At 41.8% G+C, this 16252-nt stretch overlaps 2 protein-coding genes across 2 annotated transcripts; both read left to right on the top strand.

The window, feature by feature from the left end:
- Positions 1–3729: 3729 nt before the first annotated feature.
- Positions 3730–7532, top strand: LOC115527594 (putative gustatory receptor clone PTE01). Its single transcript, XM_030335338.1, has 2 exons — positions 3730–3815; positions 6584–7532. Exons 1-2 carry the CDS (start codon positions 3730–3732, stop codon positions 7530–7532), a joined length of 1035 nt encoding a protein of 344 aa, XP_030191198.1.
- Positions 7533–15325: 7793 nt separating this feature from the next.
- LOC115527587 (olfactory receptor 18-like) lies at positions 15326–16252 on the top strand. Its single transcript, XM_030335325.1, is given in 4 exon segments — positions 15326–15665; positions 15668–16036; positions 16039–16065; positions 16068–16252. Coding segments are annotated over 4 exon segments (921 nt in total).

The following is a 16252-nucleotide window of genomic DNA, read 5'->3' as shown; positions in this document are numbered from 1 at the left end:
ACGCGGGGCTTGAACTCACAAACTTCGAGGTCATGACCTGACTGAAGTCGGACGCTTAACCGACTGAGCCACCCAGGCGCCCCTCAACAGGCCATTTATTTAAATGTTAGGATTTGTGAACACAAAGTAATGTAAAGAAAATACATTCGAGGGCAAATGGATTCTTCTCAATGCGCAGAAATGAGAAACTACTGGGGGCATTTGTTAAATTTGAGCACAGAACGGCTCAGCTTGGTGTGATGTCAATGGAGGGACCCTGGTGGTAGAAGAGAAACTATATTAGCTTCATATCCTGAAGCAACATGGTGGGGTCTGCAGAAATACCAAATCAGTGGCCATTTCTACTCACATGTCAGATCTTTTGCAGAGGAATTTTGTTGAGAGTCTTTTGGTGTTATGGGTTGTGGGCTGTGTTGGGAAGCAGAGAGACATCTTCAGAGTCTTGTGGTGTTTAAGACTAATGTCCTGAAAAAGAGTGAGACCTGCATGGTGGGTAGATTCTCATATGTTCCCAAAGACCTCCACCTCCTGGATTTATACCAATGTGGAGACTTATCCCCTTAAGTGTGTCCTGGGCCTAGTGACTTGCTTCCAACCAACACAACATGGCAACACTGATGGGATGTCACTTCTGAGATTGAGGTACAAAAAGACTCTGGCTTTCAACTTCCTGTCTGTAGTTTCCTTGTCACCTGCCTGCTTATCCTGATGGAAGCCAGCTGCTATGTTGCTTCCCCATGAAAGACCCATGTGGCAGAGAACTGAAGAATACCTCTGGCCAACAGCCCACAGGGAGTCCATCCTTCCAACAGCTATGTGAGTGCGCTTGGAAATAGGTCTTCTCCCAGTCAAACTTTGAGGGGACTGTAACTCTAGCTGGCACACTCATTGCAGTCTTGTTAGATACTCTTGTTTATTTAAGAGAAGTAGCAAGTTATAAATAAACATACAAAATTAATAGTACTTAATATGCCAACGTATATCAAAGAAACAAAAAAATTAGAACTTGGGCTGTCATTTAAACAAGGGAACAAAACCCCCTAAAAACGGGAAAAGGGAAGTTCCTCTTAGGAACATAAATTTTAACTTAGAAGATGGAAATAGCCTCTGATTCTTGTTGTAGAAAACCAAATTCTCCATAATTTACATGACTGACATAATCGATTTGCAGATGTCAAAGTCAAAAAGCCATACATTAAATTGAAAAAAAAAAGAGTCTGTATTTTATATTAAGATCCTTGCAATTAGAAGTCAGAAGGAAAGTGTACAGACAGATGAGCTTTCTCCAGAGAGAAAGAAGGGCCTAGACCCTTCTAACTACAGTCACTTTTCTCATTTTATTCTTCTGTTATTAGGAAGTCCTCAGAGAGTGGGGTAGCATGGACCAATTTTGCTAATTATGAGCTCTGTGCATTGAGCTCTCAAGGTCATACAGGAGTAAATAATTAGCCAGTGCCTCCAGCCTTTCTGGATGGCAATTCCATTAGGATTCATACTGTGTCTTCTCCTCCAAGAGCCATCATCTGCAGAACAAGATTCATGCCTGAGGCTGTCTTCCTGCCAGTCCTGAGCACAAAACCTCAGCCATCATCACTTACCAGGCAGGAGGGGAAGATGGATCCAAACTCCTATGTCATGACCCGGCAGAGGTATAGCACAGACCAGTGAGTGTCCAGGAAGATGGTGGATGGAAGAGGGGCTGTTGGGAACTGTTTCCTCCTCAGCAAGACAAGCTGGGGCTGGCCAGATGGGAGGACAGCCATAAGCAAAGTTTCAGCTCAGAGGCCTATGAAGTTGATGTTCTTTTTCCTGTTGGGAATTTCAGAATCTCATTCAGAATTCTGCTCTCCTCCAACACCATTTCTAGCTTCCATATGCCACACTCACATGAGAGCAAGAAATGGATGTCTCCAAATTGTTCCCTCAGCACTCCAAAAGGATCATGAATGTGATGATGGTAATCATGATGGTGATGAGGAGAGTAGCCATTCTACAAAACTTTATTGAGAGTCTCCATGTGCCAGGCTCTGAACTTTGTGCTATATAGCTTTTTATTTTCATGTACATAATCCTTCCCAAAACACAGGTGCACAATTGAGGAAAAGAGCACAGCATTCTTATTTATTTTCACCAAGTCCTGGGGTCAAAAGGGGTGAAGTCAGGTTTGGATCTGAGTATCAAGACTCTATTCACAAGGCACAGGGTGTGGGCAATGTCTTTCCATACAATTTAGTTTCATGTGGCTTGTGAGCCCTTGAAATGTGAGTGGTCCAAATTGACATGTTCTGCCCATACAAGATACCAGATTTTGAAGATGTTCAAAAAAGAATGTAAAATATCTCAGTGTTGTTTATTGGTGAAATTATAATATTTTTTGACATAGTTGGTGAAGTAAAATATTAAAACAAACAAACAAACAAACAAACAAACAAACGAAAACCAACCAACATCTCAACCTGCCTTTCCTTTTTCTTTCTAGGTCACTCCAGGCAGAATGTCAGCAGGAAACAACTGAGCCTCATTCATTCCTCAGCACCTATACTGTGGTTAGCATAGTGTATGTGTATGTATATGTATTATGTATATTATATACATATAATATATATAATATTGATTACCCTTTGTTAGTTCACAGGAAGACAATGTAATCAATATGGCTTCCATACACTAGAGGCTTTCCTGTCTAAGTTTTCTTTTCTTCCAGGGATGTCCTGTATGACAAATGAATGAGATTCAGTGGTTTCCTCCAAGCACTCTTCCAGAGTGACAAATCAAATTAACCAAACCCTGAGGAAGGGGCCATGGGAACCCCTGGTTTGTAGCCAAATCAGACAGAAATTGGCCAGAACATGACGGACATACTACTCTTGACTGGCATCTGAAGTGAGGTGGGAGCAGTCTTGTGAGACTGAGCCCTTATCCTCTGGGATCTGACACTCCAGGCAGATAGTGTCAGAACTGAGTTAAACTGTAGGACATTCAGCTCTTGTAGAGAATTGCTTAGTGTGGGGGGAAAGTATGCTGTGTAAAATAATGGAGAATTGGAGGAGGTGAAAAAGTGCGTGGGTTTTTCCTATACAGTGCCAAAGACTTAATTCAATTTTAGTTTACTACTCATAGGGTCAGAGTGTTCATGCCCATTGTGGGATCTTTGAGGGCAGGCAATAGTTTTAATGGTGAAGGTGAAGCATACATGTTTGTTCACTGTTCTTATGTTCAAGAACCTCCTCCCTAAGATTCTAGAGGGCACGTTGTTTAAATTTAATGGGATCCCAAGAAATGACTGTAACCTGAACCCCTGTATTGATTGAGAACATGAAGTTTGCCAACTGGTGCATTTCAGCAGATATTAAAGTTAATTCAGAACCTGTGTGAAGAGATGCAAAGCCAATCAGCACCTTTTTATTTTTTGTTCTATAAAGTATTTTAGTACCTTTCAGATTTCTAATTGGATCAAATTGTATACCTGTTCTATTTTTTGTCTCCTTCCCCATATGCAAGTTTCTTTCTTTCTCTTCTTTTTTTTCTTTATTTTTAAACACTGTATATATTTCAAAGGAGGTCCTCTCCATCCTGCTCATATTTGTAAATTTCTTTCTCCAGAGAGCCTCAAGCCAGGATCTCCATGATGAGGGGCCTCTTCCATGATGATGATTGTTTCATAGGGTTTATATACCCCATGCCTAAGCCAGGTCTACACTAACCTCTTTACTGTGCTACAGGGATGCTATGGCTGTTTCTCCCTATAACCCTGAGGATCTGGATCTTTGTTGTGACAAAGGCATGGGCAACAGGAACAGCAGAGGTATTGAAAGGTCCCAGCCTGTTTTTAGGAGTGCAGACCTCATATGACACACGATGACTGCTTTTCTTCTCCTTCTCCTTCCTTCCCCTCCCCTCTCCCCTTCTTCCTTTATTTCCCTCCCTCTGTCTCTCTTTCCCTCTCTATCTCTCCAACGACACTTCCATGTGCAACCACCCAATGGACCTAGATCATGCACAGGGTGTACTCTTTCCCTTGAGCACCCATAGAGGCCAATGCTGGTTTGAAACACACAACAGTCAGGGTAAGAGCCTTTCCTCAACCCTAGTGTCAGTCACAGCTTCATTCTAAGACATGGATAGGTCTGGGCCAAGACACAAGACCCAGGACCACATTAAGAAAAGACCCAATCCTGGGGCACCTGGGTGATTCAGTCGGTTGAGTGTCCATCCGACTTAGGCTCAGGTCATGATTTTGTGCTTGGTGAGTTCGAGCCCCACATCAGGTTCACTGCTGTCAGCCTGTCAGCACAGAGCATGCTTCAGATCCTCTGTCCCCCTCTCTCTACCCCTCCCCCACTTGTGCTAGCTCCCCTCGCAAAGATAAATGTTAAAAGAAAAAGACCCCATCCCATACTCTTGTCTCTAACAACCAAGTGATTATTGCCACTTCTAAATTAGGTCCTTTGGATCTATAAGAAAGGATTGGAAGGGCTCAAGAAATGCATCACAGTGCAGCACAGTCCAGAGTGCATGCTTGCCATGAGGCAGCAGAGCCAGTGAGCAAGCCAGACCAAGCGAAGAAAGACCTCGTCTGGTGGTGGTCACTGCCTCATGCCCTAGTCACTGCATCAATAGGACACTGCAGAAATAGGATTGACTCCTACTCAAAATTTGGCTTGGATGCTGAGGCTGATAATGCCACACATACAAGAGGTTATAAAACGTTTTATTCTTCATAAAGATCTCCTTTTAGGGAAAGCATAGCAGGCTTTCTAAACTGGTCTGAAATGGCACAAGATGGTACCATACACACACACACACACACACACACACACACACACACACACACAATGGAGTATTACTCGGCAATCAAAAAGAATGAAATCTTGCCGTTTGCAACTACATGGATGGAACTGGAGGGTATTATGCTAAGTGAAACTAGTCAGTCAGAGAAAGACAAAAATCATATGACTTTACTCATATGAGGACTTTAAGAGACAAAACAGATGGACATAAGGGAAGGGAAACAAAAATAATCCTAAAACAGGGAGGGGGACAAAACAGAAGAGACTCATAAATATGGAGAACAAACTGAGGGTTACGGGAGGGGCTGCGGGAGGGGGGATGGGCTAAATGGGTCAGGGGCACTAAGGAATCTACTCCTGAAATCACTGTTGCACTATATGCTAACTAATTTGGATGTAAATTAAAAAAAAAAATGAAATGGTACAAAAGTTCAAGGAAAGTGATTGGCTTCGATTTTGTATTGTGGCTATGGTGTGAGTTCAGAGAGAGAGAATTCCTGCATATGTGCTTGTGACGTTTGAATGTTTCACTGTCTCCAAAGGAGGGAGAACCCAGGCTGCCTGGCTTGCTTTTTTTGTTATTTGTTTTTTGAGATAAATTGACATATAACATTATATTAGGGTCAAGTATACAACATAATGATTCAAAATTTATACATATTACAAAATGATCACCATGGTCTAGTTAACCTCCATCACCATACATAGTTCCAATTTTTTTGAGAGAGAGAGCAGGCAGGCAGGGGAGGGGCAGAGGGAGAGAAAGGATCTTAAACAGGCTCTAACTCAGCACAGAGCTTGATCCCATGACTCTGGGATCATGACCTGAGCCGAAATTAAGAGTTGGGTACTCAGCCAACTGAGCCAACCAGGGGCCCTGCAAATTTTTTTTCTGGTAATGAGAACTTTTAGGATCTACTCTTAACAGCTTTCAAATATGAAACACGGTATTATTAACCATAGTTACCATGCTGTACATCACATCCTCAGAACTTACTTATAACTGGAGGACCCGGGTTTTTTTTTTTTTAATTTTTTTAAGGTTTATTTATTTTTGAGACAGACAGAGCATGAGTGGGGGAGGGTCAGAGAGAGAGAGGGAGACACAGAATCCGAAACAGGCTCCAGGCTCTGCACTGTCAGCACAGAGCCCGACAAGGGGCTCGAACTCACGGACTGTGAGATCATGACCTGAGCCGAAGTCGGACACTTAACCGACTGAGCCACCCAGGCGCCCCAAGGACCCGGGTTTTTTTTTTATCAGCTTGCCCAGGTGTTGGGCAGATGGGGTAAAGAGAGCCTTAACCACCGTTTGCAGTCAAATATCACCACAAAAAATGGAGTCAGACACTTTATTATATAGCTCTTTAGGGTGTTTGTAATTTCTCTGCATTTAGACGAAATAAAGTACTTTTGACTGCTAATTAGTGCCCTTAGATTAGAACAATCTTTTAAGGGAGAATGACATTTCTTATTCCTTTTGTTTCCTTCAAGGAGGGTACTGATATGTTAGTGTGTTTATGGAATTTTAAATCTGTAAGTATCCTTGGCATCTCTAATTTCTTTAGCTCCATCTTTCCAAAGTGGGTGCACATAGAAACAGGTGAATGGAGCAAAAGACAATGAGAAAAGAGTTGTAGGAAGAATATGTTGTCACAACTGAGAAATGTTGCTAGATTTCCCTCAAGTGTGAATACTTTATTTGTGAATTGCATGCATCCAAAGTATAGCCACACTGATGGATTCCTGTATACTTGTTTCTGTTATGTAAACTCTCATTTATTTTCCAAAAGCTGTCTCTGCTCTGTGGAACCAGATAATCTAACAGATGTGTTGGAGTTCCTCCTCCTGGGGTTCTCAGATGATCCAGAACGGCAGCCTCTAACGTTCAGCCTGTTCCTGTCCATGTATGTGGTCACCATGCTAGGGAATCTGCTCATCATCCTGGCTGTCAGCTCTGACTCCCACCTCCATACCCCCATGTACGTCTTCCTTTCTATTCTGTCCGTGGCTGACATCGGTTTCACATCTACCACAGTCCCGAAGGTGATTTTGGACATTCAGACTCATAACCGAGTGATCTCCCATGCGGGCTGCCTGATTCAGTTGTCTTTTTTTTATCTTTTTGGCTGTTTGGACAGTGTACTCTTAACCGTGATGGCCTATGATCGATTTGTAGCTATTTGCTATCCTCTGTACTACCCAGTCATCATGAACCCCCGCCTCTGTCGCCTGCTGATTCTGGTGTCTTTTTTGATCAGCCTTCTGGACTCTCAGCTGCAATGCCTCATTGTGTCACAACTTACCTTCTGTACAAACGTGGAAATTCCCCATTTCTTCTGTGACCCTCCTCAACTCTTCAAGCTTTCCTGTAATGATACTTCCACCAATAAAATATTCATGTATTTTATTGGTGCCATCTTTGGTGGTATTCCAGTCTCAGGGATCCTTTTCTCTTATACACGAATTCTTTCCTCCGTTCTGAGAGTCCCATCAACAGGTGGGAAGTACAAAGCCTTCTCCACCTGTGGCTCTCACCTGTCAGTTGTTTGCTTATTTTATGGGACAGGTCTTGGGGTGTACCTGGGATCGACTGTCTCACATTCTCCCAGGAAGGATGCAGTGGTTTCCATGATGTATGCTGTGGTTGCTCCCATGCTGAATCCCTTCATCTACAGCCTGAGGAACAGGGACATCAAGAGGGCCTTGCAGAGGCTCCTTAACAGAACAGCCTCGTCTTAATACTTGGGCTTTTTTTGTGTGTGTGCCTATTGATCAGAAATGATTGCCAAACCAAACATATGGAATTGGCAAGCATGCCTCTTTGGTCACATTTTTTGTAGGTCGTGGTCCATTCCTCTTGATTTGTTATTTCTAAATATTGCTTATCTTGGCACCCTTTTGATGGAATTATGGGAGTATTCCAGGACGCTATGTATCCCAATATCACTGCACAATTGAATCTCTTTATACCTATGGAATCTTCTGATTTGTCACCTATGACCCGAGCTTCCTGTAGAAATTCACAACTCCATTTTCAAATAGATACACAATTCTCAGCCATTTTCACCATAATGTCTATTATCCATAAAAGTTTGGCTTTGGTCAAATCTATTTATCCATGTTGTGTGAGAGAATGTATGTCACTCGTCCGTAATCTTGGCTTCCTATTTGGAGTATCTGATAAGCCTTTTAAAATCCTCATACTATGGAGTGCCTGGTTGACTCAATCAGAAGAGTGAGCAACTCTTGATCTTGAGGTTGTAAGTTCGAGCCTCACATTGGGTGTAGAGATTACCTAAAACTAAAATCTTGGGGCCCCTATGTGGCTCAGTCCATTGAGTCCAACTCGTGATTTTGGCTCAGGTAGTGTTCTCAGGTTTCATGAGATTGAGCCCTGCACTGGGCTCTATGGTGACAGAAAAGAGCCTGCTTGGGATTCTCTCTCTCTCTCAAAAATAAATAAATAAACTGTAAAAAATCTTTAAAAATATCCTCATGCCTGAGTCCCACCATTATAGATTAAGATTCAATTGGACTGGAGAGTGAAAAGAATGTGAACAGTTTTGTTCTTTTTCTTTTTTAACAGCTCCCCAGGTGGGGCTAATGTGCAGCTAATTTGGAGGCCTATGGGATTTTGTCAGACCTTTCATTCAAAGATGATTTACATGTGTTGGGTCCTTCACTGTTCATGGCCAGATCCTGGACATCTCCAAGTGATCAGAGTTTGTAAAGGAGGAGATATGACCTTTCCATAGCTCATATCCAATAGAGGAGATATGAGTTTTCCATAGCCATAACCAATATGCTTTTTTCCTTCATATGCCTGGTAATATTTTTTTACACGTCTTCTTCCTCCATACTCTACAGCTGGTTAACTGTGCTGAATAGCTGAATATTATGCTCTTGTTCTCTGCTCCAGACTTACCCTTCTCTACATTAAGTTGTGATGCTGTGGTAGGGGCTAGGGACCTTTCAACCACTGCTCTAATTTTCCATCTGTCCTTTCTTTAAGTTCTTCCAATAATGGTGATCAATGTCACATGCACTAATCCCCAATCTTTTCCCCATACTTCCTAGCCCATGCTGTTATCACTACATCCTGTGGCTACTGCTCTGTTGCCATATTTTTTCTTTTGTGTCTTTCACTGTTCAATAAGTATTTAATCATAACTACATTAAATTACCTTCATTACAATAACTAGTGCAGGTTTTTCTTGATTGAAGTCTGGTAAATCGTAATGTGGGGAATAAAGCTACATTGTGAGATGCGATGGGAAGAATGCAAGTGGGTGAGGATGAAAAGGTGAGTGTAATGATGTGTCTTGGTCAAGGGTATACAACTGAGGTTTCAAGTAGTGGTGATATTTCCAGTTGTTTCGATTGTGCCTGTAGGTTGTAAATCACCTAAGTCTTTGTGGATAAATGTAACTGTATCTTCATTGTCATTACTCAAGGATAGCAAAGGACCGTGTCCTCAGCAAAGGGCAGATCTTCCCTTTCACTAGTAACCACCTTATTAGGATTCCATTTTGTCACCATGCTTCCTTCTCTTCTATCATGACCACTTCTATCATGACAGGTTCTTCTCTCTTCTGCTACACTCCCAGGAACCCATGTTCATATCAATCTTTCCTTTACAGGTGGTACAGATAGTTTCTGAGGTAGAGATTTGGGGGCTTTCTGAAAAGCTTTATGATAACTGCTTTCATTTGCTCTGCCTCTACACTAAGCCAATGGCCTACCAGCTTCACTGGCAATGAACCTAGCATTGGATTAGCTCTTCCTGCTACAAAGTGACTACAGTTTAATACTAAATTTTCCTCTTGTTCAAGCATTATAAAACATCTCAGTATGCATACTTCCTTCTCCAACCCTTCTCTATATTCCTGTCATTTGGTCCTTTGGACACTCTAAAATTTTCCTCTGCCATTTATGCACACACAAACATGATTAGCACACTTTCTTTCATATCCAATTAATTTGGTAATTATTGAGGTTTTCTTTGTATCAGTAAATGAGAAATCAATCTCTGAGCTCATCTTCCAGTCAAGCCTTGAGAGGACTACATCCCTGGCCCACATTTTGAATGTAGAGATCTCTGAGAGCCCCTGAAGTATTTAAGCAAACTATCAAGTCACCAGATTAATATGTAAAAATAAACAGTTGTCTAATGTAGCAATCTATATGGCTAGATGGTAAATTTAGAACCTGGACAGTCATTCAAAACAGCAAAAACCAGACATCTCCAATGTATAAAATTCCAAACCCCAAACCAGGTCTATAGAAAGAAAAATAGAAAGTTCTCCTTAGAGACATAAATTTTCAGTGAGAAAATACAAATCCTATCAGATTCTTGGTATAGAAGACCTAATTATCTCTAAATTATGATTAAGTCAATGGCCTCACAGATATAAAAGTCATAAGGTGCTTTCTCTGGTTGGAAAAAAATGTGTCTGAATTTTATGGTTAGGTATGTAACTTGGAAGTCAGAAGTGAAGAGTGGAGGTCAGCTTCTTCCTGAGAAGAGGAAGGGTCTTGACACCCCGTCCCCAACCCCCTGCAACCTCAGTACATTCACTTTGTTCCTTTTCCTCTTCCATTAGTAATAGAATGTCCTTAGAGATTGAGAGAACATGGACCAATTTGGCTAATTGTGTGCCATGTGCTTTGAGCCCTCAAGGTCAAACAGCTGTAAACAATCAGCCTGTGCTTTCCAGCCCTTTAGTGGCCAGTTCCAGTTAAGTGGGCTCCATACATGTCCCTCCTCCTCCCAGAGTTGTCTGCTCCAGAAGACCCATAGCTGCATCTGTGTTCCTGCCAGTCCTGGAAACAAAGCCTCTGTCCTCATCCAGTTCCAGGTAGGGGAGTGGCAGTGGGATCTGCACTCCTCAGACCTGCTCCAGCAGAAACACAGCACAGTCCAGGAGGAGTAAGTGCAGTGGGAGAGACTGAAGGCAGAAGGGCCTGGAAGAGCATGGTTTCCTCCTCATCAAGACAACTAGAGCAGTTGGAATAGCCAGACATGAGGGGACCAAAATGGAAAGATTCAACTCACAGCCCTATAAAGACCTAATGTTATTGGTTTTGGTGCGGATCCAAGAACTCTTATTTAGATTTCTATTTTTGCCCCCATGTTATTTCTGTCTCCCGTGGGCATCTTCCCCATCAGAGCAGGAAATTGGTCCTTCTTAACTGCCCACAAGTCCTGCAAATGATCATGAAGGTGATGATGATGGTGATGATGGCAATGATGACAGTAACCAGAATGTTACAAACTTTTACCTTGGGACTCCGAGTTTCAGGCACTGAGTTAAGTTTTCTATGTAGCTCGCTACCTTTTATCTGCATCACCATCCCCAACAGACAACAACATGCATTATCATCATTTCAGAGATAAGGAGAGGAGCACAGCATTTTCTTTCACTTCCTGATTTTATTTATTTTTTGTGTCCAACCCACTTTTATTTTTAAGACTTAATTTAAATTCCAGTTAGTGATCATAGTTAACATAATATTAATTTTAAGTGTACTGTATAATGATTCCACAATTTCATATGTCACCTAATGCTCATCATGACAAGTGCTCTCCTTAATGCCCAAGACCCATTTCACTCATCCCCCCAACCACCTCCCTTCTAGTTTTTTCTCTATAGTTAAGAGTCTGTTTCTTGGCTTGCCTCTCTCTCTTCTTCCCCCTTTCCTTGTTTGTTTTGTTTCTTGAATTCCACACAGGAGTGAAAGCTTATTGTATTTGTCTTTCTCTCACTGACTTATGTCACTTAGCATAATACTCTTTAGCCTCCATCCAGTTGTTGCAATGGCAAGATTCATTCTTTTTTATGGCTGAGAAATATATATATATATATATCTCACGACTTTTTTATCATTCATCAATTGATGGACACCTTGGGCTGTTTCTATAACTATTATTGTAGATAATAATGCCATAGCTATCAGAGTGCATGTATCCCTCTGAATTAGTATTTTTAATTCTTTGGGTAAATATCTAGTAATGCAGTTGGCTGGATCATAGGGTAGTTCTATATTTAATTTTTTTGAGGAACCTCCATAGTATTTTCCAGAAGGCTACACCAGCAGTGAAGAGTGTTCCCCTTTCTCCACATCCTTTCCAACACCTGGTGTGTCCTGTGTTGCTAGTTTTAGCCATTCTGACAGGTGTTGAATGGTATCTCATGGTGGTTTTGATTTGTATTTCCCTGATGATGAGTGATGTTGAGCATCTTCTCACGTGTCTGTATGTCTTCTTTGGAAAGATTGTTTCTTTGCTATGCATAAAGTTTTTAAGCTTACCAGGTCCTGGAATAGATAGGGATGAAGTCAGGTTTAGATGACGACAGTGAGACTCTGTTCACAAGGCACCTAGACGTATTCACTCTGCTATCCAACTGCCTGTCTTTTTCCGTTACTCCAGGAGAGACTCTTGCTCTCTGTGCTCTTCTCCTTTGGGGGTTCACGGTAGAAGACACCAGAGAGCAGTGGTGCCACCAGCCTGCGTCAACTATAGAAAAGATAGTTGAGATGAAGGTGGAGATCATATAAACAGTCCGCTCATGGGGCACTGGATGTCTCGGGTCAGCGAAGTGTCAGACTCTGGCTCAGGCCATGATCTCAAGGACCTCATGAGTTTGAGCCCCGCATGGGCTCTGGGCAACAGTCAGAGCCTGGAGCCTGCTTCGAATTCTGTGTCTCCGTCTCTATTTTTTCCCCACTGCACTCTGTCTTCTGCTCTGAAAAATACATAAACATTAAAAAAAAAAAAAAAAGAACTCATGACAGTTCAGGAAGAAGCTCTCTCTTGCCCCTTCTCCTGGATTTGCTTCACATTCCACTTTCTCCTCCACTTTTGTAATTTAGGCCCTCTTGATCTCTAAGGGGATAGAGTCAGTATGTGTAGATCCCATTCTTAAGAAATAAAGAATTCAGGGGTGCCTGAGTGGCTAAGTCGGTTGAGCTTCTGACTCTTGATTTTTCGCTCAGGTCATGATTCCAGAATAGTGGGATTGAACCCACATTGGGCTCAACAACTGGGCATGCAGCCTGCTTTGGATTCTCTCTCTCCCTTTTTCTGTCCCTCTCCCCTGCATGCTTCTCTCTCTCTCCAAAAAAACAAACAAACAAAAACAACAACAACAACAACAAAACAGAAAGAAACAGTTCAAAGGTATATCTTAGCGATTTTGGAAAAGACCTCTGGACTTCTTCTTAAATGCTCTGAAGTTCAGGGAAACAGGGACCCACCATTGAATTTTGAATCTTATCTGCTCTACTTTTTTATCTGTATGGGACTGGGCAAGCTCTTAATATCTTTGACCTGGTTTATATAACTGCAGTGAGTAAGAATTAACATGAGCACTGTACATGTGACTAAATATGTGATGAATGCATATAGTAAGGGCAAGGTAAATTTTAGGTATTCTTAATATTGTTTTTACTGTCATTATCAAGGCTAAGCACCATCTATCCAACTAAATATCCTGTGATTGGAAGTTTTGGGTTTCCTGAGATCCTGAGAGAACACTTTTTGTTGTTGTTGTTGTTCTTATGCAGGTAGGTACTGAGTGTTTGGAGGGAAACAACTGAATCACATTCATTTCTGATTTCCCAGAGTCTACACTTTGCTTGGCACAGAGTAGGTGACAAGGACAACAGTGATCTCTGTTCAATATTGAATAGACCCTACATTGGTTCTCAGAAAAGAGCATAGACAATATGGCTTCAATGCTCTCTCTGCGTGCTTCTCTTCCTTCCAGTACAAACCTCTGTTAGGTGCCACATGGGTACTGTTCTCCCCATTTCCAGGTGATACCTAGAGGGATACCAGCACGGAGAGGTTGAGAGCTTGCAAATACTCCAGATTTAGTATGTGACAAATGTGAGACTCAAAGTCCTGATTCCCATCCCAAGACTCGGTGCACTCCACCAGTGTGGAACGATTTCTTCAATTTCACACATGCTTTTGTCCCAGATGAGAAAACAGAAAGAGGATGACCAATTCCTTCTCTTGAGATTTTGTGACTTCGTCTGTGAATTAGGGAAATGGGCCAAATGGTTTACGGGGGCCTTTACTGTATGAATATTATAGATCATAGGATTTTTTTTATGAGGAGTAATGCATTTGGCAGCCTATTTTGGAGATATGTGATTTGGAAATATTATTCCCTAGACAAAAATAGAATTTTCATGTGGATCTACTATGAAAGAGCATGGCAACACAGACTTCAGGCATCTTTCCAATTCTATACCTTGACAATAAAAGCATGAAGTTGCTTTTGTCTACCTTTTCTATTAGGAAAATAAATATAGATAATTAATAGTACAATTGTACATGTATTGATTTTTACAATTCTTCACCTTTCTGCTTATATGGTATAGAAATTCTTGTATAATATGGAAGTGTGCAGAAGAATTTTATTAGGAATATTATAATAGGAAATGGAAAAATAAAGTCATCCATCAGGTAATACTAAGCATCATTTGAAGTGCTTGAAATAGATGTGTGTACTTCACAGAGACACTTAAAACACATTATTGTGGTAAGTGAGAATGAGAAAGCAATGTGAGCATTATTATAGTATTAAGTAAGGTTTTTTTTTAAAACTTTATTTGTTTTTGAGAGAGAGAGATAGAGCACAGGTCGGGGCGGGGCAGAGAGAGAGGGAGACACAAAATCTGAAGCAGGCTCCAGGCTCTGAGCTGTCCGCACAGAGCCTGACGCGAGGCTCGAACTCACAACCATGAGATCATGACCGAGCCGAAGTCAGACACTCGATCGACTGAGCCACCCAGGCGCCCCAGTATTAAGTAAGTTTTTAAGAAAACTGTTCATGAATACACCAGTACTAATATTATGAAAACACTGAAAGGAAAATATACTGCCACATTCGTGACAGTGTTTGCCTTTGGGCAGCTGAAGTGAAGAGGGCAATGGGATCATGCAGGGATAGCAAGAAAACTCAACTTTTCCTGGCCACAAATATGAGTTCCAAAGCAAGTATAACTAAATATTTCTCTTTTTAAAGTTTATTTATTTATTTTGAGAGAGAGAAAGAAAGTACAAGCAAGGGAGGGGCAGAGTGAGAGGGAGAGAGAGAAGCCCAAGCAGGCTCTATGCTGTCAGTACAGAGCCTGATGAGGGGCTTGAACCCACAAACCATGAGATCATAACCTGAGCTGAACTCATGAGTCAGATGCTTAACCAACTGAGCCACCCAGGTGCCCCTAAATATTTCTATGTTATATATTTAGATGTTTGTCTAACATTCTTTGGCTCAATGCCTTCATGATGGGTATATGTAGAAACAGGTAAATTGCCAAGACACCAATAAAGAAAGAGTTCTAAGAAGAGTTTACAATTGAGAAATGTTGCTGAAGGTAACAGGAGGTAGGATCCTCAAGTGTGAATGCTTTACTTATGAATTGCTTGAATCAAAATATTCACACTTAGCTGGATGTCTCTATACTTGTTTTGTTTATTCAACACTCTCTTCTTTTTCAAGAGGTGTCCCATCTTCATGGAACCACAGAATCTAACTGGTGTCTCAGAATTCTTCCTCATGGGACTCTCAGATGACCTGGAACTACAGCCCCTTCTCTTTGGGCTGTTCCTGTCCATGTACCTGGTCACTGTGCTGGGGAACCTGCTCATCATCCTGGCTGTCAGCTCTGACCCCCACCTCTACACACCCATGTACTTCTTCCTTTCCAACCTGTCCTTGGCTGACATTGGTTTCAGCACCACTACGATCCCCAAGATGCTGTTGAACATTCAAACACACAGTAGATCTATCACCTATGCAGACTGCCTAACTCAGGTGTCCTTTTTTTTCCTATTTGGATGTTTGGACAATCTACTCCTGCTGTGATGGCATATGACCGGTTTGTGGCCATTTGTCACCCCCTGCACTATCCAGTCATCATGAACCCATGCCTCTGTGGCTTTTTGGTCCTTGTGTCATTTTTCAGCAGCCTTTTGGACTCTCAGATTCACTGTTTGATGGTGTCACAACTTACTTTCTGCACAAGTGTGGAAATTCATCATTTCTTTTGTGATGCACCTCAACTTCTCCACCTTGCCTGTTCTGATACCTCCATCAATACCATACTAATATATTTCATGGGGGCCATTTTTGGTGGCATTCCACTCTCAGGGATCCTTTGCTCTTATACTCGAATTGTTTCCTCCATTATGAGAGTCCCATCAACAGGCGGGAAGTACAAAGCCTTTCTACCTGTGGCTCTCACCTATCAGTGTTTGCTTGTTTTACGGAACAGGTCTTGGGGTATACCTCAGTTCATCTGTCTCCCCCTCCCCTAGGAAGGGTGCAGTGGCCTCGGTGATGTACACTGTGGTCACCCCAATGCTGAACCCCTTCATCTACAGCCTGAGAAACAAGGATATCAAAAGAGCACTGTGGGGGATTATCAGCAGGACAGACTAA

This window comes from Lynx canadensis, chromosome A2, assembly GCF_007474595.2.
Source record: "Lynx canadensis isolate LIC74 chromosome A2, mLynCan4.pri.v2, whole genome shotgun sequence".
Classification (NCBI taxonomy): Eukaryota; Metazoa; Chordata; class Mammalia; order Carnivora; family Felidae; genus Lynx; species Lynx canadensis.
The sequence above is the reverse complement of the archived record's forward strand: the minus strand, read 5'-3'. Positions and strand labels throughout refer to the sequence as shown.

Bases quoted from the DNA above. Each gene is read 5' to 3' on its own strand.
- LOC115527594 (XM_030335338.1), top strand. From the start codon at position 3,730: ATGGCTGTTTCTCCCTATAACCCTGAGGATCTGGATCTTTGTTGTGAC. The intron at 3,816-6,583 runs GTCCCAGCCTGT...ATTTTCCAAAAG, and splicing joins AACAGCAGAGGTATTGAAAG to CTGTCTCTGCTCTGTGGAAC.